General features: G+C 62.1%; 1 protein-coding gene across 1 annotated transcript in view; it reads left to right on the forward strand.

The window, feature by feature from the left end:
- The window catches only part of LOC104056873 (dedicator of cytokinesis protein 2), a 64931-nt gene that overhangs the window by 3838 nt on the left and 33990 nt on the right, over positions 1-27103 (forward strand). Inside the window, exons 4-27 of the mRNA XM_054066282.1 lie at positions 414-469; positions 543-639; positions 710-858; positions 1300-1435; positions 1729-1883; positions 2206-2287; positions 4049-4184; positions 5546-5621; positions 6103-6182; positions 6898-7259; positions 7574-7672; positions 8191-8263; positions 9700-9803; positions 11953-12142; positions 14527-14624; positions 15100-15189; positions 15828-15928; positions 16080-16214; positions 19413-19524; positions 20428-20498; positions 21375-21481; positions 24095-24222; positions 25457-25528; positions 26946-27041. Coding sequence (XP_053922257.1) covers positions 414-469; positions 543-639; positions 710-858; positions 1300-1435; positions 1729-1883; positions 2206-2287; positions 4049-4184; positions 5546-5621; positions 6103-6182; positions 6898-7259; positions 7574-7672; positions 8191-8263; positions 9700-9803; positions 11953-12142; positions 14527-14624; positions 15100-15189; positions 15828-15928; positions 16080-16214; positions 19413-19524; positions 20428-20498; positions 21375-21481; positions 24095-24222; positions 25457-25528; positions 26946-27041 — 2805 coding nt within the window. The remainder of the gene's footprint in view (positions 1-413; positions 470-542; positions 640-709; positions 859-1299; positions 1436-1728; positions 1884-2205; positions 2288-4048; positions 4185-5545; positions 5622-6102; positions 6183-6897; positions 7260-7573; positions 7673-8190; positions 8264-9699; positions 9804-11952; positions 12143-14526; positions 14625-15099; positions 15190-15827; positions 15929-16079; positions 16215-19412; positions 19525-20427; positions 20499-21374; positions 21482-24094; positions 24223-25456; positions 25529-26945; positions 27042-27103) is intronic.

A 27103-nucleotide genomic window follows, 5' to 3' on the forward strand; every position in this document is an offset into this window, starting at 1 on the left:
TGTCCTTATGTCCCCACTGTCCTAGCTCTCCCTATATCCCTGCTATCCTGCCTGGCTGTCCCCGTGTCCCCACCGTCCTGGCTATCTGTATGTCCCTGCTGTCCCAGCTGGCTGTCCGTGTGTCCCCATCATCCTGTCTGTCTGTCTGTATGTCCTTACTGTCCTTGCTGGGTGCCCCTGTGTCCTCATCATCCTGTCTGTCTGTCCGTGTGTCCCTGTTGTCCTGTCCTGTCTGTCTATATGTCCCTGCTGGCTATCACTGGGTCCCCGCTGTCCTGTCTGTCTGTCTGTCCCCGCTGGGTGGTTGCGCTGGGTACCCTGCGGCATCGCAAGGATGGGACCCCCAGTCCGGGGCGGCTGCCCAGGGTGGGCTCCATCCTGCCCACGGGAGCTGATGGCTCCAAGCTCTCCAGGGCATCTTCCCGGCCTCGCTGATCCACCTGAAGGGTGCCGTGGTGGAGCGCAGGGGGTAGGTACGGGGCGTGGGGGGGTGGGTGCCTCTGCCTGCGCTGTGGGGCTCAGGACCCCTTGCGCTCCCCCAGGGCGCAGGAGAGCGTGGTGCCCGCCGAGATGCCGATGGTGCAGGAGATCACCACCACGCTGCGGGAATGGGCCGCCATCTGGAAGCAGCTCTACGTGGTGAGCACTGGGGGCCGGGGGGGCTGGGGCTCAGCGGGGACATGCGGTCACAGCGCGGTGCCACCCGCAGGACGGGCAGATGGAGCGGTACCGGCAGGTGAAGCGCATGATGTGTGAGCTGATGGAGCGGCGCTCACAGCTGCTCTCGGGGACGCTGCCCAAAGATGAGCTCCTGCAGCTCAAGAGGGAGGTGACCAGCAGGATCGACTACGGCAACAAGTGAGCGTGGGAATGGGGAGAGATGGGAGAGGGAGAGATGGGACGGGGAGAGAAGGGAGGGGAGGAGATGGGACAGGGAGGGATGGGATGGGGAGATGGGACGAGGAGAGATGGGACAGGGGGAGATGGCACCGGGGAGCAGGGATGGGAGGGCAAGGGGTCCCCCTACCCATGCACGCATGGGATGCTTGGCTCTCTGCTATGTTGTCCCCATCATCCTGTCTGTCCATATGTCCCTGCTGTCCTGGCTGCTGTCCCTGTGTCCCCACACTCCTAGCTGTCTGTCCCCATGTCCCCCTCATCCTGTCTGTCTGTATTTCCCATTGTCCCGGCTGTCCCTGTCCCCGTGCCAGGGCTGGTAGGTCCCAGTGGATGCACGGACCCACATCCCTCAGCCCAGCTGGGTTCCAGGCCACCCCTGACCCCACCCTGGCCCCACAGGATCCTCGCGCTGGACCTGGTGGTGCGGGATGAGGATGAGAACATCCTGGACCCCGACAGGACCAGCGTCACCAGCCTCTTCCAGGCGCACAAGAAGGCAGCACAGACCCTCACGCAGCGCATCCAGGAGGAGATGGTGGGAGCCGCTGGGGACCTCTCTGTGCCAAGAACCTGAGCCCCGCGCAGGGCTGAGCTGAGCTGGGGGGGGCTGAGCTGGGGGGGCTGAGCTGGGGGTCAAGCTGGAGGCTGAACCACGGGGTTGAGCTGTGGGTCTGAGCCGTGGGGCTGAACAGTGGGGTTAAGTAGGGGACCAAACTCTGTGTCCAAGCCACAGGTCCAGTCTGTGGGTCCACGCTGTACCCCACAGAGCCTGCAGCAGAGCATGCTGAGCTGCAGCACTGTGGGTCAGAGCTGCCCCATGCCCCGCAGAGCCCGCAGCAGAGTGTGCTGAGCTGCAGTGCCCGCCACGCAGCCTCGCCCTCCCACAGCCTCTACCTCTGTGTCCGCAACTTCGTCTGCAACATCGGTGAGGAGGCGCAGCTGCTGATGGCGCTGTACGACCCTGGCCAGCAGCGCAGCGTCAGGTGGGCCATCAGGCAACCGACCCTGGCCCCATGTTGCCCGTTCCTGACCCTCCCAGGTTGCCCATCCCTGGCCCTGGATTGCCCATCCCCAACCCCCAGCTGCCCATGGTGGGAGCTGGCAGGGGTTTGGCACCTTCAGCCCACATTGTGGTGGCTGCTCGAGGGCTGCAGCCTCTGTCTGGCCAGATGCCACTGTGCGTGGCTGCGCTGAGCTGCAGTGCTGCTGCCGTGGCCACCGTGGTGCCAGCTCTGCCGTGGCTGCCAACTGCTGTGATGCCAGCCCCTCGCTGCAGGGCTCCTTACCCTTCGCCGTCCTCCACAGCGAGAACTATGTGATCCGCTGGTCCAGCACGGGTGTCCCACAGGATCTCGAGCTGCTCAACAACCTCAAGGTCATCTTTACGGTGAGTGCAGAGCCCGGGCGCAATGAGGCTGCCACCTGCAATTGGCTCCTGCAGCGCTGCCCGTGCCTCTGGCATCCCGCATGTATCCAGCATGCCCCATGCATCCAGCCCCATGCATCCTGCATGAATCCAGCCCCACCCACCAGGACCCTGTGAGCAGCCAAATCCCTGCTCTGCTCTCCTTGCTGCTCATTTCTCCTGCATCCGCCATCCCAGCCAGCCTCGCAGCTCCTGCAGTGCTGCCTGCGCCTCCGGTATCCCGGATGCATTCGGCCCCATGTACGAGGCCACATGAGCAGCCAAATCCCTGCTCTCCCTACTGCTCTCACCCTGCTGCTCATTTCTCCGATGTCCCCCATCCCAGCCAGCCTCACAGCTCCTGCAGTGGATCCTCTGGCCCCCGGCATCTGTGATGCATCCAACCTCCGACATCCCGGGTGCGTCCAGCCCCCAGCCCTGTGCACACACCCAGCCCCATGCACAAGGCTCCTGCAGATCCCTGCTCCTCCTTGCTGTGCTCTCCCTGCTCCCTGTTTCTACCCCCATCCCACCCTGTCCCTTCCCTCCTGCAGTGCTGCCTACGCCTCCAGCATTCACGATGTGCCCAGTCCCCAGCACCGATGCATCGAGCCCCCAGCATCCTGCATGCATCCAGCCCCGTGTGCAAGGCCTCTGTGAATTCCTGCTGCGCTCTCCTCACTGCTCATTTCTCCTACGTCCTGCAGCCCCATCCCTTCCATCCTGCAGCGCTGCCTGCTCCTCTGGCTTTCCGGAGCATCCAGCCCCACGCATGAGGCCGTGAGAGCAGCCAGATCCCTGCTGCTTTCTCCATGCCGCTCAGTTCTGCATCCCGTGTCCCAGCAGCTCCTGTACTGCCTGGCACAGGGAACCCTTGTGGCTTCCCCCCCGGTGCCGGGCTGTTGGGGTGCCCGTGCCCCATTCCCACCCAGTCCCGCGGCTGCAGCCGGCTCAGCGGTCCTTGGCTGTGGGCAGTGCCTGCTGACCCAGCATCTTTTCCTGCTGTGCCAGCAGAGCCAAGCTGACTCCCAGGACAGCCCAAGCGGAGCCAACCATATGCAGATGAGGCTGGATAATCAATGCTAATGAGCAGCATCAGCACTTCCAGCCCCTGCGCTCCCCTGGCTCCCGCCACCTCTGACCCCCGGCCGCTGCAACCATCTGCCGTGTGCTGCATCCCTGCTGTGAGCCGCATCCACGCACCTCAGCCCTGCAGGAAGGTTCTGGCACAGGGGCAACACCCATGGGACCCAACCCTGCCAGGGTGCCCAGAGCTGGGGCACGTGGCCACCTCACCAAGCCTCCACCATGTCAGACCTACTCCATCCCAGGGGGTCCTCCCCTCAGCTGTGCTGTGGGTGCTCCGTGGGGCCATTGCTCTTTCTGAGGCTTGGAGGCTGCCTGGGGTGCAGGGAAACCTCTGTTCCTGGGGCAGGGGGGCTGTGTGCCCTCCAGCCGAGCCCCTCCGTGGGGCACAGTGGCGGGGGGCTCCCTGGCCCCCCAAAACAGAGCAGAGGCATCAGGATCAGGGATGTGCGGTAGCTCTGCACCTGCTGGTTCATCCCCCCTACATCCTCAAAAACCCATGACCACCCGGTGCAGGCAGAGGCATCCCCGATATCCCACAGACACCCAGTGCTGGCAGAGGCATCCCTGATACCCCACGGACACCCGGTGCTGGCAGAGGCATCCCCATGCAGTGCTGCCCATGCCCAGCTCACACAGCCCCTTTTCCTCCCCCAGGACCTGGGCAGCAATGACCTGAAGCGGGAGCGACTATTCCTGGTGTGCCAGATCATCCGGGTGGGACGCATGGACCTGCGCGAGTCCTACAGCCGCAAGCTCAGCACGGGGCTCCGTCGGCCCTTCGGCATCTCGGGTGAGTGCAGAGTCTGCCATGGGTGCCGGGAGGAGACCCCACAGCTTTGCCTGTGCCAACGCCCCCAACACCCCTGTCTTGGCCGCCTCTTGGCCCGTGGCGCTCGCTGGCCGTGGGGTGCGGGTTTGGGGCAGCCCTGGGGCACACCTGGACCCCAGCCCTTGCTTGCCTCTGTGCAGCCGTGCTCACCCCGCACTCACTGTCTGTCCCCTCTCCCCAGCCTGACCCACAGCCCTCGTGTGCCGGGGTGTGGGAAGAGACCTGGCACGGCTGCTCTGGCAGTCGGGAAAGCCTTGGCTCCCTGCTCCCACCACGGCCAGAGCCGAGTGCTTCCCCCACTGCCTTTGTGTTGTTCCCCACACGCCGGGTCTGCAGCCGTGGGTCTGGTGGGGATGTGATGCATGCACCCCATGGAGAGGGTCTGGGGGTTCCCCCCATCCTCCCTTGCTGCATGGTGTGACCCCAGCCCAGCGCTGCCGGAAAAGCCCCTGGAGCATCCCCGGCCCCGCGGAGCTGATTGCTCCACACACACCTCAAGCCGTGGTGCGGCTCTGGGCATCGATCTCCACCGGATGGGCTTGCTGGGAAAGGATTGATTGCACTTGGCTAATTAGCGTGTGCTAGAACCTCAGCCACAGGGTAATTACCAGGTGAATGATGGACTTGTCGGCAGCTCCTTGCACTCCCAGCTGAAAGCGTTCCCAGAGAGGGGTCAGGAGGATTGTCCTGGTGCCTGTCATGCTGTGTCCTGTCCATCCCGCACCAACCCCTGTCCATGGGCAATGGAGAGGTCCTGGATAGAGCTTATTTGGCCCCAGATCTGCCTTGGAGCTCTGAGATCCCCTGGATGCTATTGCCTAGAGGACACTGGGCACGTGGTAGCAGCTCCATGCCAGGGCGGCCGGAGAAGCTCGGGACGAGGAGGGGAGAGCTGAGGAGTGGTCGGCTTGGGGCACAGGACCCTTTCCTGCACTGGGGGCTGATGGACTCGATGATCTCAAAGATCTTTTCCAACCAAACGGTTTTGCGATGCCGGTGCTGCCGCAGCGCAGGCAGCAGCATTTCCCACGGGTGAGCTGTGCCGAGATGCCACGTCCCAGCGCCTCCATCCACCACAGAACCGTGTGGGCACGGGGTTTCTCCCTGCTGAGAGCCCAGTGCCGCTGGGTGCTGGGTGCTGCGGAGTGGCGGAGGGCCTTGGGGGAGGCACGATGACCTCCTCAGGGGGCACTGGCACAGGGTGGGACAGATCTGCCCTGGGTGCTGGTCCTGGGAGGAATTGGCATGGAGAGCCCTGGTGCTGGGGGCTGGAGTTGCCAATGCCCATGGAGCCACCCTACACCACTACCTCTGTGCTGCAGTGATGGACATCACGGACATCACCAAGGGGAAGTGTGAGAGCGACGAGGACAAGCAGCACTTCATCCCCGTCCACCTGTGAGTCCTGGGGGGCAGTGGGCAGGGGGACTGTGGAAGCAACGGGAGGGGGCAGAGGGAGCAGCAGGCACAGGATCAGCAGCCACAACTGGTGCCGGGACCAAAGAGCCGAGCTTTTCCCATGAGATGTGGCTTTGCCACAGGCCTGTGGACTCCAGGAGGTGGTGTCACCGGGTCCCCACAGGCAGTGAGGTCAGCAAAGGATGCTTCCGTGGGCAGCGACACTGGGAGAGACCAGAGCTCTGCCTCCCTGCCCCATGGGTGCTGTGGGTCCAGGCTCTGCGGGTGCTGTCCGGCACCTCCTTCCCGGATGGTGTGGGAACCAGAGCGAATCCAGGCTGTTGTTGTGGCTGCTGTTGTTTTGGGAGCCACAGAGTCCAGGCTGTCCTTCCCTTTGCTGGTGGCCGGTGCCCGTGGGGAGCATCTGCGCAGGGTTCCTTGTCGGGGACCATCTCCACACACCCCGCTCTGGTGTCCACAGGGCAACTGCTGACAATGATTTCCTTCACAACATGATCAGGAAGGCAATGGAGGGGAAGGACATCAACCACAAGGGACAAGGTAGAGCCCCCGCCTGCCCCGTGCCCGCTCTGTGCCATGGGGGACAGAGTGGGATGGGTGGAACCCCTCCTCAGCCCATCCGGGTTTCCCTGAGGATGCTGCGTGGGCTGAGGTCCCCCTGTGCCGCCCCTTGCAGGGCTCGCTCTGGTCCCTGGCCAGCCCTGAGCCCTCCCAGTGCCTCCCCCAGGTTCTTGCACGCTGCCACCCTTGGAATAATCAAGATGTCCCCTCTTTCATCTTAAAGAGGGAAGACTGAGATGAGATCTTAGGGGGAAATGTTTTCCTGTGAGGGTGGGGAGGCTCTGGCCCAGGTTGCCCTGAGCAGTGGTGGCTGCCCCATCCCTGGAGGGGTTCCAGGCCAGGTTGGATGGGGCTTGGAGCCCCTGATCCAGTGGGAGGTGTCCCTGGGAACTGGATGGGCTTCGAGGTCTCTTCCAACCCAAACCATTCCATAATTCTATGGAAAACCTCAGCAGCCACAGGGGATGTGAGATTGGTCCTGGGTGCAGCCGGGGCTCGCTGTGCGCACTGTCCTGGCAATCGCGATCGGAGCTGCACGGGGTGACCGGAGCGCCCACCCACCCAGACCCATCCAAGACAGAGCCCAGGGAGGTGCGGCCACTGCCGCAGGAGGAGAGTGCGGCTGCCAGCATCGCCCAGCGCGGCACAGCTGGTGCACACCGTGGCGCCAACATCCCGCGCTCTGCCCTGGCAGGGTTCTGGGTGTCCCTGAAGATGCTCTGGGGAGACCTGAGCCAAGTGCGGAAGGACCATCCTCACCTTGTGGACCGCAGCACGGTGGTGGCACGCAAGCTGGGCTACCCCGAGGTCATCATGCCAGGCAAGCTGGGCAGTGGGATGGACATGGGTGGTCCCTGGAGGCCCCCGCATGGGGTTTGGGGTACCCCGTTGCAGAGGGAACGCTGCCTCGCTGACAGGGCCGTCCCCCCAGGAGACATCAGGAACGACATCTACCTGACGCTGGTGCAGGGCGAGTTTGACAAGGGGAACAAGAAGACGCAGAAGAACGTGGAGGTGACGGTGTGCGTCTGCGACGAGGCGGGCAGCGTGGTGAAGGTACGGCGGGTGCCGGGTCACCCTCTTGCACCGGGCTTGGCAGAGGTGGGTGGGGATGAGGAAGCCTCTCGCTGCCCCTCTGAGCCTGCCTGGGAAGGGACAGTTGGAAAGATGTCCCCACACCGGCTGGGTTGTTGCATCAGAAAGATGTCCCCGCATAGTGGGCAGGGTGAGCATCTTGGGGGGCTAGATCGCTCCGGGGGTGGCCCGAGGCAGCAGGGGATGCAGAGTTCTTCTGCCCTTTGGGTTGCTTTGGTCCATAACAAGTCAAGTCAGAACTGAGCACATCTCTCCTGCTGCCCCCCTCTCTGCAGAACGTGATCTACCATGGTGCCGGGGACAAGCCGGCCAGCGAGTACCGCTCAGTGGTTTACTACCAGCAGCGGCACCAGCGGTGGATGGAGACGGTGAAGGTTGGCACCAGCCTCAGGGCACAGGGACTGGGGTGGGACAGGGGCTGCAACCCCGGCGGCCGCATCCCTCGCTGCTCCAGCGCAGCAGCACCGAGCTGCGGAAGGGGACTCCCCATCAGGGCTGGTGTTTTGAGGGACGACCTCCCTGGCTCCCTGGCACGGGGGGGAAGAGAGATGGTGCCAGTGCTCAGATCCTGGACGGAGACCTTGGGTGTCCCACAGTGGGGATGTGGTGCTTGGCCCTGGTCGATGAGCCGAGGGGCTCCGTGGGCATCGCTGGTGGTGCTCCTGCGTTGCTCCTGCCTCTCCCTGCGGGCTCCCGGATAGGCTCATCAGCCCTGCAGGGATACCTGTGCCTCCAGTTCAGTCCTCTTAATGGGAAGGAAAGCACATGGGGTTGGCTTTAAGCAGCTGAGGGTTCAGCACAGCCCTTGCCCAAGCACAGACGGGTTCTGGCCAGCCAGGTCACTCATCCCACGTCCCCCTATCCTCACGCAGGCACACGGTCTCTCTTGCAGATTGCTGTTCCCATTGAAGATGTCCACAAAACCCACCTGAGATTCACCTTCCGGCACCGCTCCTCCAGTGACTGTGAGTGTCTTCCATCCTCAGATTTCCCCCTGCCGGCGTTCACAGTATCCAGGGCTGCATCCGCAGCAGCGTGGCCAGCAGGGCAAGGGAGCGGATTCTGCCCCTCTGCTGAGACTCCACCTGGAGCCCTGCATCCAGTTCTGGAGTCCTCAGAGCAGGGAGGACACGGAGCTGTTGGAAGGAGTCCAGAGGAGGCCTCGGAGGTGATGTGAGGGCTGGAGCACCACTTGTGCCAGGACAGGCTGAGAGAATTGGGGTTGTTCAGCCTGGAGGAGAGACCTCAGAGCAGCTTCCAGCATGGAAAGGGGCTCTGGGGGAGCTGGGGAGGGGCTCTGGATCAGGGAGTGCAGGGATAGGACAAGAGTAATGGGTTTGAGCTGAAAGAGGGGAGATTGAGACGAGATCTTGGGGAGAAATGTTCTCCTGTGAGGGTGGGGAGGCCCTGGCCCAGGTTGCCCAGAGCAGTGGTGGCTGCCCCATCCCTGGAGGGGTTCCAGGCCAGGTTGGGTGGGGCTTGGAGCAACTGGTCCAGTAGGAGGTATCCCTGCCCGTGACAGGGGGTGGAACTGGATGGGCTTTGAGGTCCCTTCCAATCCAAACCATTCCATAGTTCCATGGTTCTAAGGGCTGGGGTGGGGGCTCTTGGCAGCTCAGGGGCTGCAGTAGCAGAGGACCCTGTGAGCTGCCTTTGTCTTGCACCGTGTGGGATGCAGCAGGGATGCTGTGAAACCTGGATTCACCAGGGTGGAAGGAAGCTGTCACCGCTGTTTTCCTCTGTCCCTGCATCCCATGGCACGGCAGCAAACTGCCTTTAGCACGTGGCTGCGCTGGGTGCCTGCGCTTGGCTCCCTGGAGCACCTGCTCCGCATCCCGTGGCGTGTGCTGCAGCAGAGCTGCGGGCGTGTGGCCAGGACAGGCTGCTCCCAGAGCAGAGATGCTGCTCCTGGTGCATTCACTGAGCTGGAAACCACACGTGGGGTGGCACCTCCTGCCACTGCCGGGACCTTCCCCGGAGCCACCGTGAGGACCTGCAGCCGAGGCTGCCACTCTCTGCTCTGCTCCTGTGCCAGCCAAGCCCTGCCTGCCCCAAGCCCATTCCTGCAGAGATAGCTCTGCAGTGGCCACTTGCCCGGCTCCTGGTAGCCCTGTATCTCCTCCAGCCACGCAGGTCAGCTCTTCACCACCGTCTCCCATTCCAAAATTCCCAAACAGCTGCAGCAGCCGCTTCTCCCAGGTGCTCTGGGGAGACCGAGGACTCTCGCTGTGCGCAGACACAACCTGTGGGCTCCAGGAAAAGAAAACCCATTTCCCTCAATCGCCCTCCCTGGCTGCTGGAGGGCAGGAGCCCCTCGCCTCGCTGCCCTTTCCCTGCCCACGCTGCAGCCCCGGCTCCTCCTGCACCACCTTCACCTCTCCCTGTGTTTCGTCTCCCCCAGCCAAAGACAAAAGTGAGCGGATTTTCTCCATGGCTTTTGTGAAGCTGATGCAAGTGGACGGGACGACGCTGCGTGACGGGGAGCATGACCTGGTGCTGTACAAGGTACGGGGGGGCGGGCAGACCCCCACACCCTGGAGCAGGGCTGGCAGCTCTCCCTGCAGCGCCTGCGTGGGGCTGAGGTCCTGGTCCGTGACGGAGCTGGTGGCATAAACCCAAAGTTTCCAGTCCCTCCCTCCCTCCTGTCCTTTCCATCCTTAGTGGTGGGGGTGCTGCCATGCTCCCTGCACACGGCATCTCCAACCCCTGCACTGCTCCTTTCCAAATGCCAAGTTTTGTTTGGGAAAAGTAAAACTGAATGCATCTGACTTGGGAGGGAACATCCCTGTGAAGGCATTTTCTGCGCTTTACCTGATTTCACCGGCATTTGCCTGCCTAAAACTGCCCGGGTTTAGTTCTGAAACAGCAGAGAGGGAATGCGAGGAGGGGAAATTCACTGTTCCTTTGGGAAAAGCACAGTGGGCTCTGGCGCTGGAGCATAAACCCCCCCCGAAGGTGCTGCCCCCTTTCCTCGGTGACCCCCTCTCCCAGCCAGGGCATGGCGAGGGGTGAGCTCAGGGCTCTTCCTCTGTGTATTGTCACCGCTTCAGCGTTCCCTGCCAGCAGCAGAGCTCCAACCTCCCCAGGAGGTGACCTTCCACCTCAGCCCCTTGGCTCCTCTGCTCTTTATGTTGTGTTATATCACTTCCCCTGTTGTTCCTGGTGTTGTGACCACAGTTACTTGAGGCAACCCAGATCCAGTCCCAAGTCCTGAGTTCTTTGGGGACTTGTGCATCCAAAGCAGTGTGGCCAGCAGGAGAGGGAGGGGATTCTGACCCTCTGTGGAGACCCTACCTGGAGCTCCATGTCCAGTTCTGGAGTGTTTAGTGCAGGGAGGATGTGGAGCTGTTGGAGCAAGTCCAGAGGAGGCTATGGAGATGATCCAGGGGCGTGAGAACCTCCTGTATGAGGACAGGCTGAGGGAATTTGGGTTGTTCAGCCTGAAGAGGAGAAGGCTCCGGGGAGACCTTAGAGCAGCTTCCAGTGGGGAAAGGCATTCCAGGAAAGCTGGGGAGGGGCTCTTGATCAGGCACTGCAGGGATGGGACAAGGGGGAACAGTTTTGAGCTGCAAGAGGGGCGACTGAGATGAGATCGTGGGAAGAAACGTTTTGCTGTGAGGGTGGGGAGGCCCTGTCCCAGGGTGCCCAGAGCAGTGGTGGCTGCCCCATCCCTGGAGGGGTTCCAGGCCAGGTTGGATGGGGCTTGGAGTCCTGGATCCAGCGGGAGGTGTCCCTGCCCATGGCAGGGGTGGGACTGGCATGGCCTCCTCTGGACTTGCTCCAATAGCTCTTCCCAGCAGACACGAGGGCTCAGTCTGGGAATCAGAAACTGTCTCATCCTTTGCCAGAGGAAAGTGAATGATGAGCTTTTAGGTCTTCTTGATCTTGCGCTGGCTGAGAAACACTGAAATTAGGCAGTTTTGTCCTATGAGGGCTTTACCAACCCAGGGAGAAGCGCTGTGCCTTCAGCCCCGCCGCTGCCCATCGTGGGAACGCTCGGTGCAGGGAAAACCAACACCAATCAGTTTTGTGACCTTCACCTGACCTTCAGCGGGATGAGTTTTATCCTGCGGGGTTGTGGGCAGGGCAGGATGAGTGCCCTGGTGCTGAGCTGTGAGCAAGCACTGGTGAGCTCGGGGCGGCACAGCCACAGAGCAGCGCCGTGCCCGGCCGGCTCCAGACACCGCCGGGTGCCAGCCCTGCAGATAGGCGCATTTCCATTTAGAAAACCACCCCATGAGCCCACCCCCGGCACAATCCGAGTCTGTTTCTCCCATCCCATCCCTTGTTCCTGGGGAGCAGAGCCCGACCCCTGCCTGGCTCCAACCTCCCTTCAGGAGCTGCGCAGAGCCGGGAGCTCTCCCCTCAGCCTCCTCCAGGCTCAACACCCCCAGGTCCCTCAGCCGCTCCCACAACCCCTGTTCTCCAGACCCTTCCCAGGTCCATTCCCTTCTCCGGATGTGCTCCAGCCTCTCCAGGGCTTTCTTGGAGCGAGAGGCCCAGACCTGAGCCGAGGGTTCGAGGTGCCCTGCCCTGCCTCTGCTGGCACCCCATGGCTGATCCGAGCCAGGTGCTCTCGGCCACCTGCGCACGGGGTCAAAGCCAATCCCGGGTCAACGCTGCATGCCCGGTCCCAGCCGTGTCTGCCTTGCAGGGTGACAGCAGGAAGCTGGAGGATGCTGCCGCGTACCTGACCCTGCCCTCCATCAGGAACGTGTCTGAGCCCAAGCTCCTTTCTGGCTCCTCTTTCCGTGTGAGCGGCACTGCATCGGGATTAACCGTGTCTACCCGGGACAGCTTCCAGATCTCGACACTCATCTGCTCCACGAAGCTGACTCAGAATGGTGAGTCCAGGATCTCCCCCGGCATTGTGCCTCCCCTCACCAGTGCATTTCCACCCCTGAACCACTCTCGTCCCAGTGGGCACCACCTGTGGTGGGACACATGCAGCACCGGGATGCTGTGCCGGGGCGGGGGGAAGGCCGGGCTCTGCACACCGAATCCGAGGCGTTTGTCCTCAGGCAAAGGACTGAATCATAGAATTAAGGAATGGTTTGAGTTGAAAGGGACCTTAAAGATCATCTAATTCCAACCCTCTTGGCCATGGGCATGGACACCTCCACTGGATTTAGTTTCTCCAAGCCCCATCCAACTTGGCCTTGAACACCTCCAGGGATGGGACAGCCACAACTTCCCTGAGCAGCACCCCTGCCCCATCATGAAGAAATTCCTCCTTATATCTAGTCTAAATCTTCCTCCTTCCCATTTAAAGCCTTTCCCCCTCACCCTGTCACCCCATGCCTTTGTAAAAAGTCTCTCCCCAGCTTTGCTGGAGCCCCGTCAGGAACTGGAAGGTCACTATAAGGTCTCCTTGGAGCCTTCTCCTCTCCAGGCTGAACAAACCCAACTCTTCCAGCCTGTCAGGCTGAGAGACAGGACAAGACAGAACAGTTTTGAGCTGAAATAGGGGAGATTGAGATGAGGTCTTAGAGAGGAATATTTTGCTGTGAGGGTGGGGAGGTCCTGGCCCAGGATGCCCAGAGAAGCCGTGGCTGCCCCATCCCTGGAGCTGCTGAAGACCAGGTTGGATGGGGCTTGGAGCAACCGGATCCAGTGGGAGGTGTCCCACTCCATGGCAGGAGGTGGGACTGGATGGGCTTTGAGGTCCCTTCCAACCCAAACCATTCCACGATTTTATGATTCAGGTGGGGCTGTGCTGTCCGAGTGCCCTCGCAGGCGTCCAGCTCAGGGGCAGCGTGGCGCACACACCTCTGGGTCAGATCCAACCGTGCAGTTGCACGGCCGTGCCGGCATGCAGGCCATGGACATCTCCAGTGTGCGTGTCTGTGCCACAGCAGAAACCCTGCGGTGGCTGCAGCCGCCTGGCCCGCGGCGTGGGGGCCGTGAGCGCCTGGAGGTGATGACTCCAGCGGCACGGGGGGTGCAGCGATGCACCAGAGCCCCGGCGGCCAGCGAGCTCAGGAGGCAAGCGTCAGTGATGCTGGGCCAGGGGAAGAGTGCATGGGAAAGCCAGGATTCCCTCGCATCCGCCACGCTGCCTGTGCAAAGTCAATGGATAGAAATGCTTGTCATGCTTTTGTAGAGGCACAGCCGAGGAAACCACAGCCCTGGCACAGGGCTCAGGGACTGCAGCCTCGCAGCTCAGGGGAGTGCAGCCTTGCAGCTTGGGGACCGCATCCTCACAGCTCAGGGAGCGCAGCCTCACAGCTCAAAGAGCACAGCCTCACAGCTCGGAGGATGCAGCCTCGCGGCTCGGGGGATGCAGCCTCACAGCTCAGGGAGCACAGCCTCGCAGCTCGGGGAGCGCAGCCTCGCAGCTCGGGGACTGCAGCCTCGCAGCTCAGAGGTTGTAGCATCGCAGTGCACAGTGAGTCATCACTGCTGGGGTCTGGGGCCACTGTGGTTCAGTGCCAGCCACGCTCAGGGCCGTTGCTGTTGCGTTAGTTCACTTCCTGCAGCAGAACTGCAGCTTCTGCACTCACAACCCTTTATTTAGCTGAGTTTTGTGCTCTTCTGATGTTGAACTCAGGACAATTTCTGCATCAAGTATGGGGAGCTGGAGGTCAGCGGGGTTCCGATGCCCCTGGCAGCGCGGTGCTGAGTGCCAACTGATGCCATGCTGGGGCTGTGCGCTGCCTGTGCTCTGGCTGCTCCGTGGGAGCAGTGCTGGCAGCCGGCACACGGCCCCACGCATGTCCAAACAGCAGCAGTCAGCCCTGCAGAGCTGTGGAGTGGCTGCTGCCGGCGGGCAGCACAGCCAGGACCACGGGGCAGTGCCAGGGGTCAATGTGGGGGAGGGACAAGGGGCACAGGGACCCTCGCAGGGTCCCAGCCACGAAATGGTCTGGCTGTAGGACACTGGTCAGGGAGGCTGGCATCCCACAGCCCCCCTGTCCCAGCTACCTTCCCTGAGTGGTTTGTTGGGAAGCTGCAGCTCCGGGGCCAAATCCTGATGGTCTTGGCTCCACTTCCATGGGTCTGGAAAGAGGATGGCGGCAGCTTCCACACAGCTGCATGATGGAGCAGCAGGAGCTTGGGCACGATGGGTGCTTGCCCTGGACCTTCCCTGGAGCAGGGCCAGCAGCGAGCGGCACGTTGTCCTCTGGGGTGGAGCAGCGAGGAGGGGATGGAGGGGCCCGGGGTGATGGGAATGCTTGGGTCTGATGGCAAGTGCAGCAGTGCTGACTCTCCCATTCCTCCCTCCCAGTCAACCTGCTGGGGCTGCTGAAGTGGCGCTCCAAGCCCAGCCTCCTCGCCGGGAACCTCCAGAAGCTGATGCATGTGGACGGAGGGGAGGTCATCAAGGTACAGCCGGAATTCTCCCTCCCACCTCCTCCCTTCCCTGCTCGTGTCTCCAGGTGGCTGCTCCGGGGCAGGGCAGAGGGATGCCAAAGCCCCTGGGGGACGCTGTCAGCACCAGCGGTGTCCTCGCAGCTTGGTTGGACGTGCTGAGAGCCGGGGGAGCTGCCCTGGGCTGGAGCTGGACTGGGCGTGCTGGGACCATCCTGTGCAGCCTCCGTGCCCCTTCCCCAGAGAGAAACGCTGCCTCTGCCTGTGGCAATCACCCCGTCTGCCCCGTGAGCTCGCTGGGGCAACGGGGGAGCAGTGCCAGGCTCCGTGCCATGGCTGAGCCCGTAGGGCTGGATCCCCACCCTGGGAAGGGCTGAGGATGGGCAGAGGAGCTCTGTGCCCAGCCAGGTCACTCCTGCGCTCAAAGCTGGGTCTGGGACGATGCTGGGGTTTAACACTCAAGTCCTCACAGTCCTCTTGTCTCCTTCAGTTCCTCCAGGATACGTTGGATGCCTTGTTCTCCATCATGATGGACAATTCAGACACAGATGTGTACGACACGCTTGTCTTTGATGCCCTGGTAAGTGGGATTTGCTTCCCCATGCACATCAAGCGTGACTCTGACCCCACTGACCGGTGCACGTGCCTGGGATGGGACAACGTGGGACTGGGATGGGTTTTGGATGGTGCTTGCTGGTCTGACTGGACGGGCTGCGCTCAGCACTGTGCCCACCTCCAGCTTCACTGTGGTGCCACGGGTTGGTAGAGCCCAGTCAACCCAGCACTGGGCAGTGCCATGGCTCTGCAGGGACACTGTCCCTCCAGGGGACAATTCCAGCAAGATTCCAAGGCATTTCTCCTACGCTGAGACAAGAAGGACCTCAGTGATCAGACCAGGGGAGAGTTGAGGTTGAGGCGGCTCTGGTGGGACACCTGGGGCTGGTGGTGGTGGGAGGTCCATGCAAATTGGCCGTGAGGAGCCCCTGGGCTCGGGGCTCATTTTGGGCTGCCGTGTCCCAGGGATCTGCCTGTCCTCGCGAGCTGGGCTGGGGGCGGTTCTGGTGGCCTCAGGACCCTCACAAGGGGTCAGAGCCCCTCTGTCTGTGGCTGCCAGCACACAGCTGTGCCTGGGCATGCTGCTGCCCACGCCAAGCTGTGCCCGCTGCCCGCTCCAAACCGTGCCCACACCGAGCCATGTCCCCTGCCCGCTCCCCACAGGTTTTCATTGTGGGACTGGTGGCCGATAGGAAGTTCCAGCACTTCAATGCCGTCCTGGAAGCCTACATCCACCAGCACTTCAGTGCCACACTCGCCTACAAGTGTGTACCCGGTGGCCGCGGCATGGGGAGGGACAGGCTGGGATGGCAGGGATGGGCGCAGAGCCTGGGGAGCAGCCGGCACGGCTCAGCGGCCACCCCAAAGGCTGCTCGAAGTGTCCAAGCCCTGGCCCCACGCATCCCTGTCATGCAGGAAGCTGCTGTCGGTGCTGACACAGTACGTGGAGCAGGTGAGCCGCGGAGAGCCCTGCGAGCTGCTCATGCGCACCTTCAAGGCCTTGGAGTACGTCTTCAAGTTCATCGTCCGCTCCCGGCACCTCTTTGCTCAGTAAGTTCTGGCGATCGCTTCCACCACTCCAGGTGCTGTGCTCTGCCGGGCGGCTCTGCCAGCACCACCGGAGCCTCAGCCCCTGGGATGGGGGAGAGGAGAGGTCCCACGGGCTCTCAGCGCCATGGAAGCGGTGTCGGTGCTGAGCACCGGCCCCAGGAATGCTGGATCTGTTGGAGTGAGTCCTGAGAAGGACATGGAGGTGATGCGAGGGCTGAAGCACCTCCCGTTCAAGGCCAGGCTGAGAGAATTTGGGTTGTTCAGCCTGGAGAGAAGGCGGCTCCAGGGAGACCTCGGAGCAGCTTCCAGTATGGAAAGTGGCTCCAGGAAAGCTGGGGAGGGGTTCTGGATCAGGGAGTGCAGGGACAGGAGAAGGGGAAGGGTTTTGAGCTGCAAGAGGGGAGATTGAGATGAGATCTTAGGGAGAAATGTTCTCCTGGAGGGTGTGGAGGCCCTGGAACAGGTTGCCCTGAGCAGTGGTGGCTGCCCCATCCCTGGAGGGGTTCCAGGCCAGGTTGGATGGGGCTTGGAGCCCCTGATCCCATGGGAGGTGTCCCTGCCCATGGCAGGGGTGGGACTGGATGGGCTTGGAGGTCCCTTCCCACCCAACACATTCCATGATCCTGATAAGCAGCAGAAGGGGGTGGGAGTCTCCTTGTTGCTCCTGAGGATAAGGTCAAAGTGCCCCCCAAGGTGCCTCCAAAGTCCACCCGGCACCTGGTTTCGTTTGTTCCCCATGGGCTTGGCGTTCCCATCCTAATCCGTGTGTTGGGGCACGCCAGCCCCACCTCGGGCCGTGTGGCTGAGCCCCGCCGGGCTGCCAGGCTGGCACAGAAAACCAAAACCGCAACTGATCCGAGTTACCAGAAAAAGCAGGTTCTGTTCCTCTTTCCTTCAAGCACAGGGCACAGAAAGCTGAAGTGCTGCAGGGAGCGGTGGGAGGTGAGGGCCCCCTGCACGGGCATCGCCTGTGCTGGGACAGCAGTGGGTCGGCCGGAGCTGCGGCGCGGTGGTCCGGCACGGTTTTAAAGGGAGAGAGGAAGCACAGGGTCTGCCCCCTCCATCCCAAGCCCTGAGCACTGCACACGGGCATCGCTGCCGGTGCTGTGCGCTCGGCTCGCGCTGAGGAGCTCTGGAGGGTTCTTGGCAACTGGTTTAGCCCCAGCCCAGCCCAATGCGGCAGCAGAGCTGTCAGTTCCCTTCCTCCCACCCCCAGGGAAAGGGGAAATGAGAGGAAGCCAGAAGAGGGTCCCCAGGGACCCTCGGGCTTTGTCCTCTTTGCCTTCACTCTATCCCTATGCCATCTGCCGAGTGATCATAGAACCACAGAATCACTGTGTTGGCAAAGACCTTTGAGATCGTGAAGTCCACCCATGATCCCTGTGTTGCTCATGCTGAGGAGCTGTGTTGGGTTCTCAGCTTCCCCGGGGACATCAGGCTTTGCCCCCTTTGCCTGCTCTGTCTCCCTGTGCCGTCTGCCGTGTGATCCCGGTGTCGCTTACACTGCTGGTGTGCGAACTGCTGCATCCCTGTCCGTCCGTCCTCGTCACTCTGCCCTGCGAGGCAGTGGCTCCACGCTCCGGGTGCTCCGGCGCTGGTCCGAGGTTCTGTGATGCCTTCTCACATATGAAAATACAGCACAGCCCGCCCAGCTTCTCCTGGGAAAATGAGTTACAGGGAGCGTTTGCAAACAGCCCGGTGAGTGGGTTTGCACCGGAGCACAGCGGCCCTGAAGATGTTTAGTGCTTTTATTCCTCTTCCCTTTATCTGAGTGATTTGAACAGTGCAGGGACACGGGCTCCTCAGAGCTGCTGAACACAGTAAACGGTGCTGCAATTTGTATGCAGCCCTTAAAGCAATTAGAGTGTGATTATAATGAGTCACTGCTGGATTGTGTGCGCAGCTGCTGGAGCCGCCCAGGCACCTCGAGTATCTCGGGGTGCTGTGAGGATGCTGGAAGCGGGAACTCCATCACCCAAGCCCTCCGGCTGCTCTGGGGCTGCAGCGTGGGGAAAGGCTCATTCCCTGCCTGCCTCGGGCTGGGAAGCGGACAGATCCTGATGCCGGTGTGGGAGCTCTGTGTGCAAAATGTGTTTTCATGCTGGCACGTGCCCCCAGCCGGCGCTGCGCAGGGAGACGCGTGCCACATCTCCAGCCACGCTCCCCTTTGGATGGATGGGGCAGGGAGATCTCCAGCCACGCTCCCCTTTGCCTCACCGTGCACTGTGCTGGGACAGAAGAGCCTCCCGGAGCTCCCCAGACCTTTCATGATGTTGGAGACCCTCCTGTATCCTCCCTGGCCGGGGTGACCCCAGTTCCTTTCAGAGCCCTCGTGACCCCGGTTTCCCTCGGAGCCCCCTGTCACCCTGAGGACAGGCTGGGGCGCTGGGGTCTGGCGACAGCAGGGTGATGTGCTCTCCTGCTCGCAGTTTCCTCCCTGCCTGCTCCTCCAACTGCTTCTGCTTTTTGGTTGCCACCAAGAGCGGTGAGGTTTTCCTGGAAGTGCCTGGTTTTGGCTGCCACACACAGGGTCCGCTCTCCCGACGGCGCAGGGCAGTGGGATGATTGCTCCCACCCGCATCCCTCCATGGGCACCTGCTTCCCAGCTCGTAGCTGTTCCCGCGGCCAGACCCCTCCAGCAGCTCCCGTGGACTCCACTGTCCCCTCTGCTGTCCCCAAGGGGGGAAATGGTCCCTTACTCCCACCACTCACTTGAGCAGCGGGGGGCCCCATGGACCCCTTCCTGCAGGGGCTTTGCGGGGGTGCCTGGGGCAATTGCTCGGGGAGGGGGTTGCAGGGTGTCCCTTCCCGAGAGCCGCACGGACCCTTCCCACATAAATCCTGTCCAGCACAGGGTTTTATCCCGGTCTGCACTAATTGGCTTCATGAGCCCAGGGCCGGATAATTTTCCCTGATGGATTCCTGTGCTGCTCCTCAAGCCAAGCTGCGTGCCGGAGCCCAGAGCTGTGGGAACCACGGTGGGAACGCTGCCCAGTGTCCCAGCAGGAATCAAATACAAGGACCAGGCTTTGGGGAGACCTTCGAGAAGCTTCCAGTACCGAAAGGGGCTCCAGGGAAGCTGGGAGGAACTCTTGATCAGGGAGTGCAGTGGCCATGCCGGAGTCTCTGCTGGCCCCAGCTGTGGAAAACGGTGAGGACGCGCAGCGTGGCGGCATGCGGTGACTGTGGCCGTTGCAGGCTCTACGAGGGGAAGGAGACGGCCGAGTTCCAGCGCGCGCTGCAGAGCTTCTTCCTCTCCCTGAACCAGCTGATGAAGTCCCCGCTGGAGGGGCCCACGCTGCTCGCCCAGGTACGGCACAGATGGGGCTGGGGGGATCAGCTCTGGGTTCCTGGTGGGATGGATGGGGCTGGGGAGCTCAGCTCTGGGTTCCTGGTGGGATGAATGGGGCTGGGGGGCTCAGCTCTGGGTTCCTGGTGGGATGGATGAGGCTGGGGGGGCTCAGCTTTGGTTCTTGGTAGGATGGATGGGGCTGGGGGGCTCAGCTCTGGGTTCCTGGTGGGATGGATGGGGCTGGGGGGCTCAGCTCTGGGTTCCTGGTGGGATGGATGGGGCTGGGGGGCTCAGCTCTGGGTTCCTGGTGGGATGGATGGGGCTGGGGGGCTCAGCTCTGGGTTCCTGGTGGGATGGATGAGGCTGGGGGGCTCAGCTCTGGGTTCCTGGTGGGATGGATGGGGCTGGGGGGCTCAGCTTTGGTTCTTGGTAGGATGGATGGGGCTGGGGGGCTCAGCTCTGGGTTCGTGGTAGGATGGATGGGGCTGGGGGGCTCAGCTCTGGGTTCTTGGTAGGATGGATGGGGCTGGGGGGCTCAGCTCTGGGTTCCTGGTGGGATGGATGGGGCTGGGGGGCTCAGCTCTGGGTTCCTGGTGGGATGGATGGGGCTGGGGGGCTCAGCTCTGGGTTCCTGGTGTGATGGATGGGGCTGGGGGGCTCAGCTCTGGGTTCCTGGTGTGATGGATGGGGCTGGGGGGATCAGCTTGGGTTCCTGGTGGGATGGATGGGGCTGGGGGGCTCAGCTCTGGGTTCCTGGTGTGATGGATGGGGCTGGGGGGCTCAGCTCTGGGTTCCTGGTGGGATGGATGGGGCTGGGGGGATCAGCTTGGGTTCCTGGTGGGATGGATGGAGCCAGGACTGCCATCCATCTGTCTGTCCTGCCCGGTGGCTGGTGCTGTCAGCTCTCTCATTTCCTTGCAGGGAGCAGCCCTGAAGTACCTGCCTTCCATCCTTGAGGATGTGTTTGGGATCTTCGACTCCTCTGTGCTGGGGTAGGGTCCCCATCACCCCCAACCTCCCCTGCCCCACTCTGCGTGCACTCAGGGCCTGTCGCCGCCTGTCCTGCTCCATCCCATACCGGCTCCCTGTCCTGCAGCCACTGATGTGGGCGCAGGCTGACAATGTCAATCCAATGGAGAGGGCCCTGGAATTCCAATACCTGGAAATTGCTTTCTTATACCCTTCCCAGTGCAAAACCACTCAATTTTAGTGGCAGCCTGTGCTCCAGGCAAGGGCTGAGCCTGGAAAGCCTCAGTCCCAGCTGAGCGCATGAGGAATCCAGGCAGGGTTATTGTGCCGGGTGACTCCGCTCAGCCCTGGCAGCTCCATCCACCAGAACCATTCCACACAGCTCTGCCCAGTCCTTCCGGTACAGAAATGGGCTACAGGAGAGCTGAGGAGGGGCTCTTGATCAGGGAGTGCAGCGTTGGTACAAGCGGAATAGTTTAGAACTGTGAGAGGGGAGATTGAGATGAGATCCGAGGCAGAAATGTTCTCCTGGGAGGGTGGGGAGGCCCTGGCCCAGGGTGCCCAGAGCAGTGGTGGCTGCCCCATCCCTGGAGGGGTTCCAGGCCAGGTTGGATGGGACTCGGAGCCCCTGATCCCATGGGAGGTGTCCCTGCCCATGGCAGGGAGTGGAACTGGATGGGCTTTGAGGTGTCTTCCTGCCCAACCCTTTCCATGGTCCCATGATTCTACGATCCCCCTGCCCAGCAGCCCCGTCCCGGCTGAAACACGGGGTCAATCGGTTACCGACCTCACGGCTGCGCTTGCCAGAAAGGGGCTGTGGGCGCTCGGGACTGCAAAGCACGTGGGGCTCTTGCAAGCCCCATGCTGACCCCTCGTTAAACCCTCTCACCCGGACACAGGGCGTTGCTCAGGGACTTCATCGGGAACCTCCCTCCCCAGCGCCTGCTGAAGCAGAAGCTGCAGTCGCTGACTGACATCGTCAACAGCAAAGCCTTCCAGTCCTACGGTGAGAAGGGGCGCTGGGGGCACTGGTGCTGCTGCCCACGCTGGGCTCTCCCGGGAGGGACGTGGCGTGGGGTGGGGATGCGTCCTGGCTGCGGGGACCCCTCCTCTGCCCCTGAGGCAGCGCCCGTGCCCGGGGGGCTCTGCGGAGGAGGTGGTTCCCAGGAGCTTGTGTTGGGACCGTGGGCTGCACGGCACCTTAGAATGGGCTGAGTTGGAGGTTAGTGCGTTGGAAGCTCAACGTGAGCTGGCAACGAGCACTCGCAGCCCTGAAACCAACCATATGCTGGGCTGCATCCAAAGCAGCGTGGCCAGCAGGTGAGGGAGGGGATTCTGCCCCTCTGCTCTCTTGTGAGACCTCACCTGGCATCCTGCATCCAGTTCTGGAATCCCTAACAGAAGAGGGAGATGGAACTCTTGGAATGGGTCCAGAGCAGACCACGAAGTTGAACCGGGGACTGGAGCACCTCCCGTATGAGGCCAGGCTGGGAGGAGAAGGCTCCGAGGAGACCTTATAGCGACCGTCCAGTAGGGAAAGGGGCTCCGGGAGAGCTGGGGAGGGACTTCTTATAAAGGTGTGGAGTGACAGAACGAGAGTGAATGGCTTTGAATTGGAGAGGGGCTGATTTAGACTGGATGTAAGGAGGAATTTCTTCACAGTGGGTGGGGAGGCCCTGGCCCAGGGTGCCCAGAGCAGTGGTGGCTGCCCCATCCCTGGGGGGGTTCCAGGCCAGGGTGGATGGAGCTTGGAGCCCCTGATCCAGTGGGAGGTGTCCCTGCCCATGGCAGGGGGTTGGAATTAGGTGATCTTTAAAGTCCCTTCCAACTCAAACCATTCCATGATTCTATGATTCTGTGACCTTAAAGATCACCTTGCGGGGGTGCAGCTGGTGCTGCTGGCATTAACCTCGCCTGTGGCCAAACCAAACATCTCCTGCTGCTGCCGTGAACCTCGCCTGCTGCCTGCACGGCTGCCGGGCTGCGGAGGGGAACGTGGTTTAGCTGAAGCAACACACAGTCGCTGTGAGAATCATTGTTCAGGGAGGGGATGTCGGGGCTTGCTGCCAGCCTGGGAGGACATTCAGAGTCGGATTCCCCACGTCTGCCCCGGCGCCAATGCTGTTTGGTATTCTTAGGAGAAGTTTAAGGGATGGAGAAAAGTGTAGACTTGGTAAATCCTGCCCTGCAAAGCATGTGGCTGGAGGACAGGCTGGGAATATAAAATAACCTCAGCAACCTGGAGAAAAGGCTTTGAAAGCTACGGATTGTATTGGAGTTGAAACCAATCCTGAAGGAATCACTGAACAATCAGAGAACGGAGCCCAGGGTGGCAGAGCTGCAGGAGGGGCTGAGGCCAGGGGGGCAGATGCAGCCCTGGTGGTACCACATCCCTTGGACACGCGAGCGCCCCGCACCCTACCCCGGCTGGGCTCGCTTCCGATTACCGACCCGGCCCCAGAGGTGCAGGGGTTTGTGGCACAAGACACCCGCAGAGCTTAGAAGGCAGGGAGAGGAAGAAATATCTGAGGGACTCGGGCAGGAAAGGGCACAGGGGAGATGTGGTGAGCTCCCAAATATTCACATGGCATCTCCAAAGAGAAGGAGAGGGGGCTGCCCTGGGGAGCGGGGCTGGGGTCCTGGGCTTCAGCTGCAGCAGGTAGGATCAGGGGAGCCACGGGGAGCAGGAACCCTTTTGTGTCCCTGCCTGAAGGGACTTGGAGAGCTAATGATGTAGACACCTCTAGCTTGGCCATCGGCTGCGGGTGGCAGGTCACCTGCTGCCTGCTGCAGCGCTGCTCTGAGCTACTGCAACGCTGCGAGCACTGCTGCATCCCTCCCGGCATCCCTCCTCGCATCCTACCCTGGGTCCTTCCCTGCATCCCCTCTCCTGAACCACCCTGGGTCCATCTCTGCATCCCTCCTCGCATCCTACCAGGAAAAGCAAACAAGAAATGTTTCTCTCCCTTTTCCTCCCCCTCGTCCCCTTCCACGGTGCTGCCGTGGTGATAAGCAGCATCGTGGAGCTGCCAGTGCAGTGCGGTGTCACCGACACCAGCCCTGGACAGGGCAACAGAGTGGGACGTACAGGGATGGTGCAGGCGTTTCGGTGCTGGAGGCTCCCTTTTTTTGAGGTTGTTTCAGGTTTATAAAGTCTCCATCTACTTATGGGAATTCCAAGCCCCTCTGACCAAGCAGAGGAGCAGCACCACGTCCATCGGCAGGAGCTGAAGCGAGAGGGGTTCGGCTGAGGCTTTTCTGGTTCAGTTTAGCGGAGAGGATAATCCACCGTGTCACAGGGTGCAATGAATTCTCTCTGTTGGAGCTTTCCCAGTGGGATTTGATGTTTCCCAACCCCCTGCTCCACCCAAGGAAATCATAGAACCATAGAATCTGTAGGTTGGAAAAGACCTTTGAGATCAGCAAGCCCAACCGTACCTGCCCATGACTAAACCACCCCTGAGCACTTCAGGAGGAGGAGGCTGACGGCTCCCTGCATGTGGGTCGCAGCCCAGCCCTGCTGTCATGTGGGTCCCATCTCCCCGTGGGTCCCTTTCCCTCGTCCTCTCCCACCGGGACAGTGCCGGTTCCCGCCAGCCCGCGCGTCCCTGTCCCGCAGAGTGCCGGGAGCTGCTGCTGCAGACGGCCGTGCCCACCCTGCAGGAGCTGATCCAGAGGGGCGAGGAGGAGGACGTCTGCATTGAGCTGCTCAGCAACATCCTGGAGGTGCTGTACAAGGCCCAGAAGGTAAATCCCCTCTCCTCTGCTGCCTCCTTTTCCCTCCCCAACAGAAGAGCCCTCACTGGACCCGGCTGGGTGGAGTTAAGCACTGATCAGTGGGGACCGGTGGTGGTCACCCAACGTCAAAGGGGGCTGTTGGTGCCCACTCTTCCAGTGGGAACTTGTCCAAGACAGGGGTAAAACCCTTTGGATTCCCACCTCAGCTGGTCCCTGGTGAGTCCCTGCCCCTCCCTGTGACTGGGGAAGAGGCCTCCAAGCGCAGGGACAGCATCGACAGGAGAGGGGAGCAGCGCTGGCTGTGGCTCTGGTGTTCCCGGGCAGGGGAGAAGGCAGCAGCTCCACCATCACCCGCTGACCCCAGGCGCTCCAAACCCAGCAGCAACAGCCCTAAATGTGGACGTAGGAGCCCAGGCAGCAGGGAGCCCCGGGCTCCCCGGAGGCAATCCCAAACACAGCTCCAGGGTGGGCGGAGAAGGGACAGGGATCAGCCCTGAGGACAAGGACTTGGGGTGCTGGGGGAGGAGAAGCTCAACAATAGCCGTCAATGAGAGTTAGATGCCCAGAACGCCCCGTGTCCTGGGCTGCACCCAGAGCAGCGTGGCCAGCAGGGAGGGACGGGATTCTGCCCCTCTGCTCCGCTCGGGGAGACCCACCTGGAGCCCTGGGTCCAGCGCTGGAGTCCTCAGCACAGGGAGGACACGGAGCTGGTGGAGCGAGTCCAGAGGAGGCCACAGAGATGATCCGAGGGCTGGAGAACCTCCTGTATGAGGCCAGGCTGGGAGAGGTGGGGTTGTTCAGCCTGGAGAAGAGAAGGCTGCGGGGAGACCTTAGAGCAGCTTCCAGCAGGGAAAGAGGCTCCAGGAAAGCTGGGCAGGGACTTTCTACAAGGGCCTGGAGTGATAGGAGGAGGAGGTTTGGTTTTCAGCTGCAAGAGGGGAGATTGAAATGAGATCTTAGGCAGAAATGTTTTGCTGTTCAGGTGGGGAGGCCCTGGCCCAGGGTGCCCAGAGCAGTGGTGGTGCCCCATCCCTGGAGGGGTTCCAGGCCAGGCTGGATGGGACTTGGAGCCCCTGATCCAGTGGGAGGTGTCCCTGCCCATGGCAGGGGGTGGAATTGGATGGGCTTTGAGGTCCCTTCAAGCCCAAAACATTCCATGATTCCCTGGTTCTGTGGCCTCTGGTGGGACGGGGCTGTCCTCACGGGACCCCAGCCCCATTTCTCCGGGCACTGTTTGTTGCAGAGAGCAGAGGAGCTGCAGGCGAAGCGTGGCACCGGCGAGGGACGGCACAGGGACCGTGGGGACACGGAGCTGGTGAGTGGGAGGCTTTGGCTCTTGGCGGGTGGTGGGAAGGAACCGGGCGCCCCTGCACATGTGGGAAGGGTTTTTCTGCATCGCGTTCCGGTGACAAACCCCGCGTGGTCCCCTGGCGCTACAGCACGGACAGCTGCTGGCGGGGATGCTGCAGCAATGGGGTCACACCGGGGGGTGCGGGGCTGGGTCTGCGGGGCTCCAGGCTTCCTGCGAACCCCCAGCCCATTGTGTCCTGCCCTGGGCCGGGGGAGTTTGTGCCCAGACCTTCGCCCTGGACCCGTGTGGCCATGGTGCTTTGCTGTGCACCCGTGAGTGGGTTTGGATCGTTCTGGCTCCTCGCACAGGTGAGAAGCGAGTGAAGTCTCAGTGCTCTCAGTGGGCTTTTCCGGGGGGGCTGAACTGTGCCGAGACCCCAAGCCCCGTATCGACACTGGAGCACATTGCCCTGTCGCAGTCTCAGCTCCAGCCGCTCCCCCCGATGCTGCCGGCCCTCGCTGTGCTGGAGCAGACAGGAATTCTGTCTCGGTACTCCCTATAAATCACAAGACTTGAATCAGTTCGTGATTTCCCACATCCTGAGGTGCCACGAGCCCGGCCCTCCTGGCCAGGACCAGAGCTGCGGGGTCCCACGGCTGAGGATCCCCGGCACAGGGCTTGTCTGGTGGCCACAGTCACCGACAGCTGGAGCTGCAGCAGTGTTGGGGCTTGTCTGATGGTCACCGTTGCCCTGATATTGCTTGTCTGATGGTCACTGTGTGGTGTGGAGGGAACCTGTGCCCTCAGTCCTGGCTCCTTCTCTGCACGTGAGGTGTTGGGGCTCATCTGACAGTCCCCATCCCCGTGGCTGGAGCAGAGCTGCTTGGGGCACCATGAGGTGTGGAGGAAACGTGTGCCCTCAGGCCCCTCTCCATCTGCCCATGAGGTGTTGGGGATCATCTGACAGCCACCATCCCCGTGGCCGGAGCAGAGCTCCTCGGGGCACTACGTGGCACTCAGGGAATGTCTGCCCTCAGTGCCAGCCCAGGAGGTGTTGGGGTTCGTCTGACAGCCACCGTCACCCGTGGGCAGAGCAGAGCTGCTCGGGGCGCTACGTGGTGCAGAGGGACCGTGTGCCCCAAGTCCCGACTCTGGCACCCTCTGCCAAGAGTAACTGCAAGCACTTTGCAGCCTCCTTGCCTGCTTTTTTTTCGTTGAGCTGCAGTGGTTACGGCGGTGCCGTGGAGCCGATGCCGTGTGGCGTGGGAAGCCCAGGACACCCAGCACTGGGTGCCTGTAGGGGCCCGGCACCACGTACCAGCTCTGCTGTGGGGCCAATGCCCATCGGCTGCGGTGATGGCGCTTGTCCCCGTGCCCTCCCTCCCGGCACCACGGCAGCACCAGGCACTCAGCCACAGCTGTGACACCTCTGGCCTTGCAGGTGCAGGTGAAGAAGCACATCCAGCTGATCCTGGAGCGGCTGCTGCACACCGTCAATCGGAGGGTGATTGTCCTGGACCGGGAGAACAGCCTGCGGGTGAGTGCCACCGCGCTGCGCCGGGCATCGGGGCTGCGCTGCTTCCCACAGCTGCACCGGGC

This window comes from Cuculus canorus, chromosome 4 (genome assembly GCF_017976375.1).
Source record: "Cuculus canorus isolate bCucCan1 chromosome 4, bCucCan1.pri, whole genome shotgun sequence".
NCBI classification, from domain to species: domain Eukaryota; kingdom Metazoa; phylum Chordata; class Aves; order Cuculiformes; family Cuculidae; genus Cuculus; species Cuculus canorus.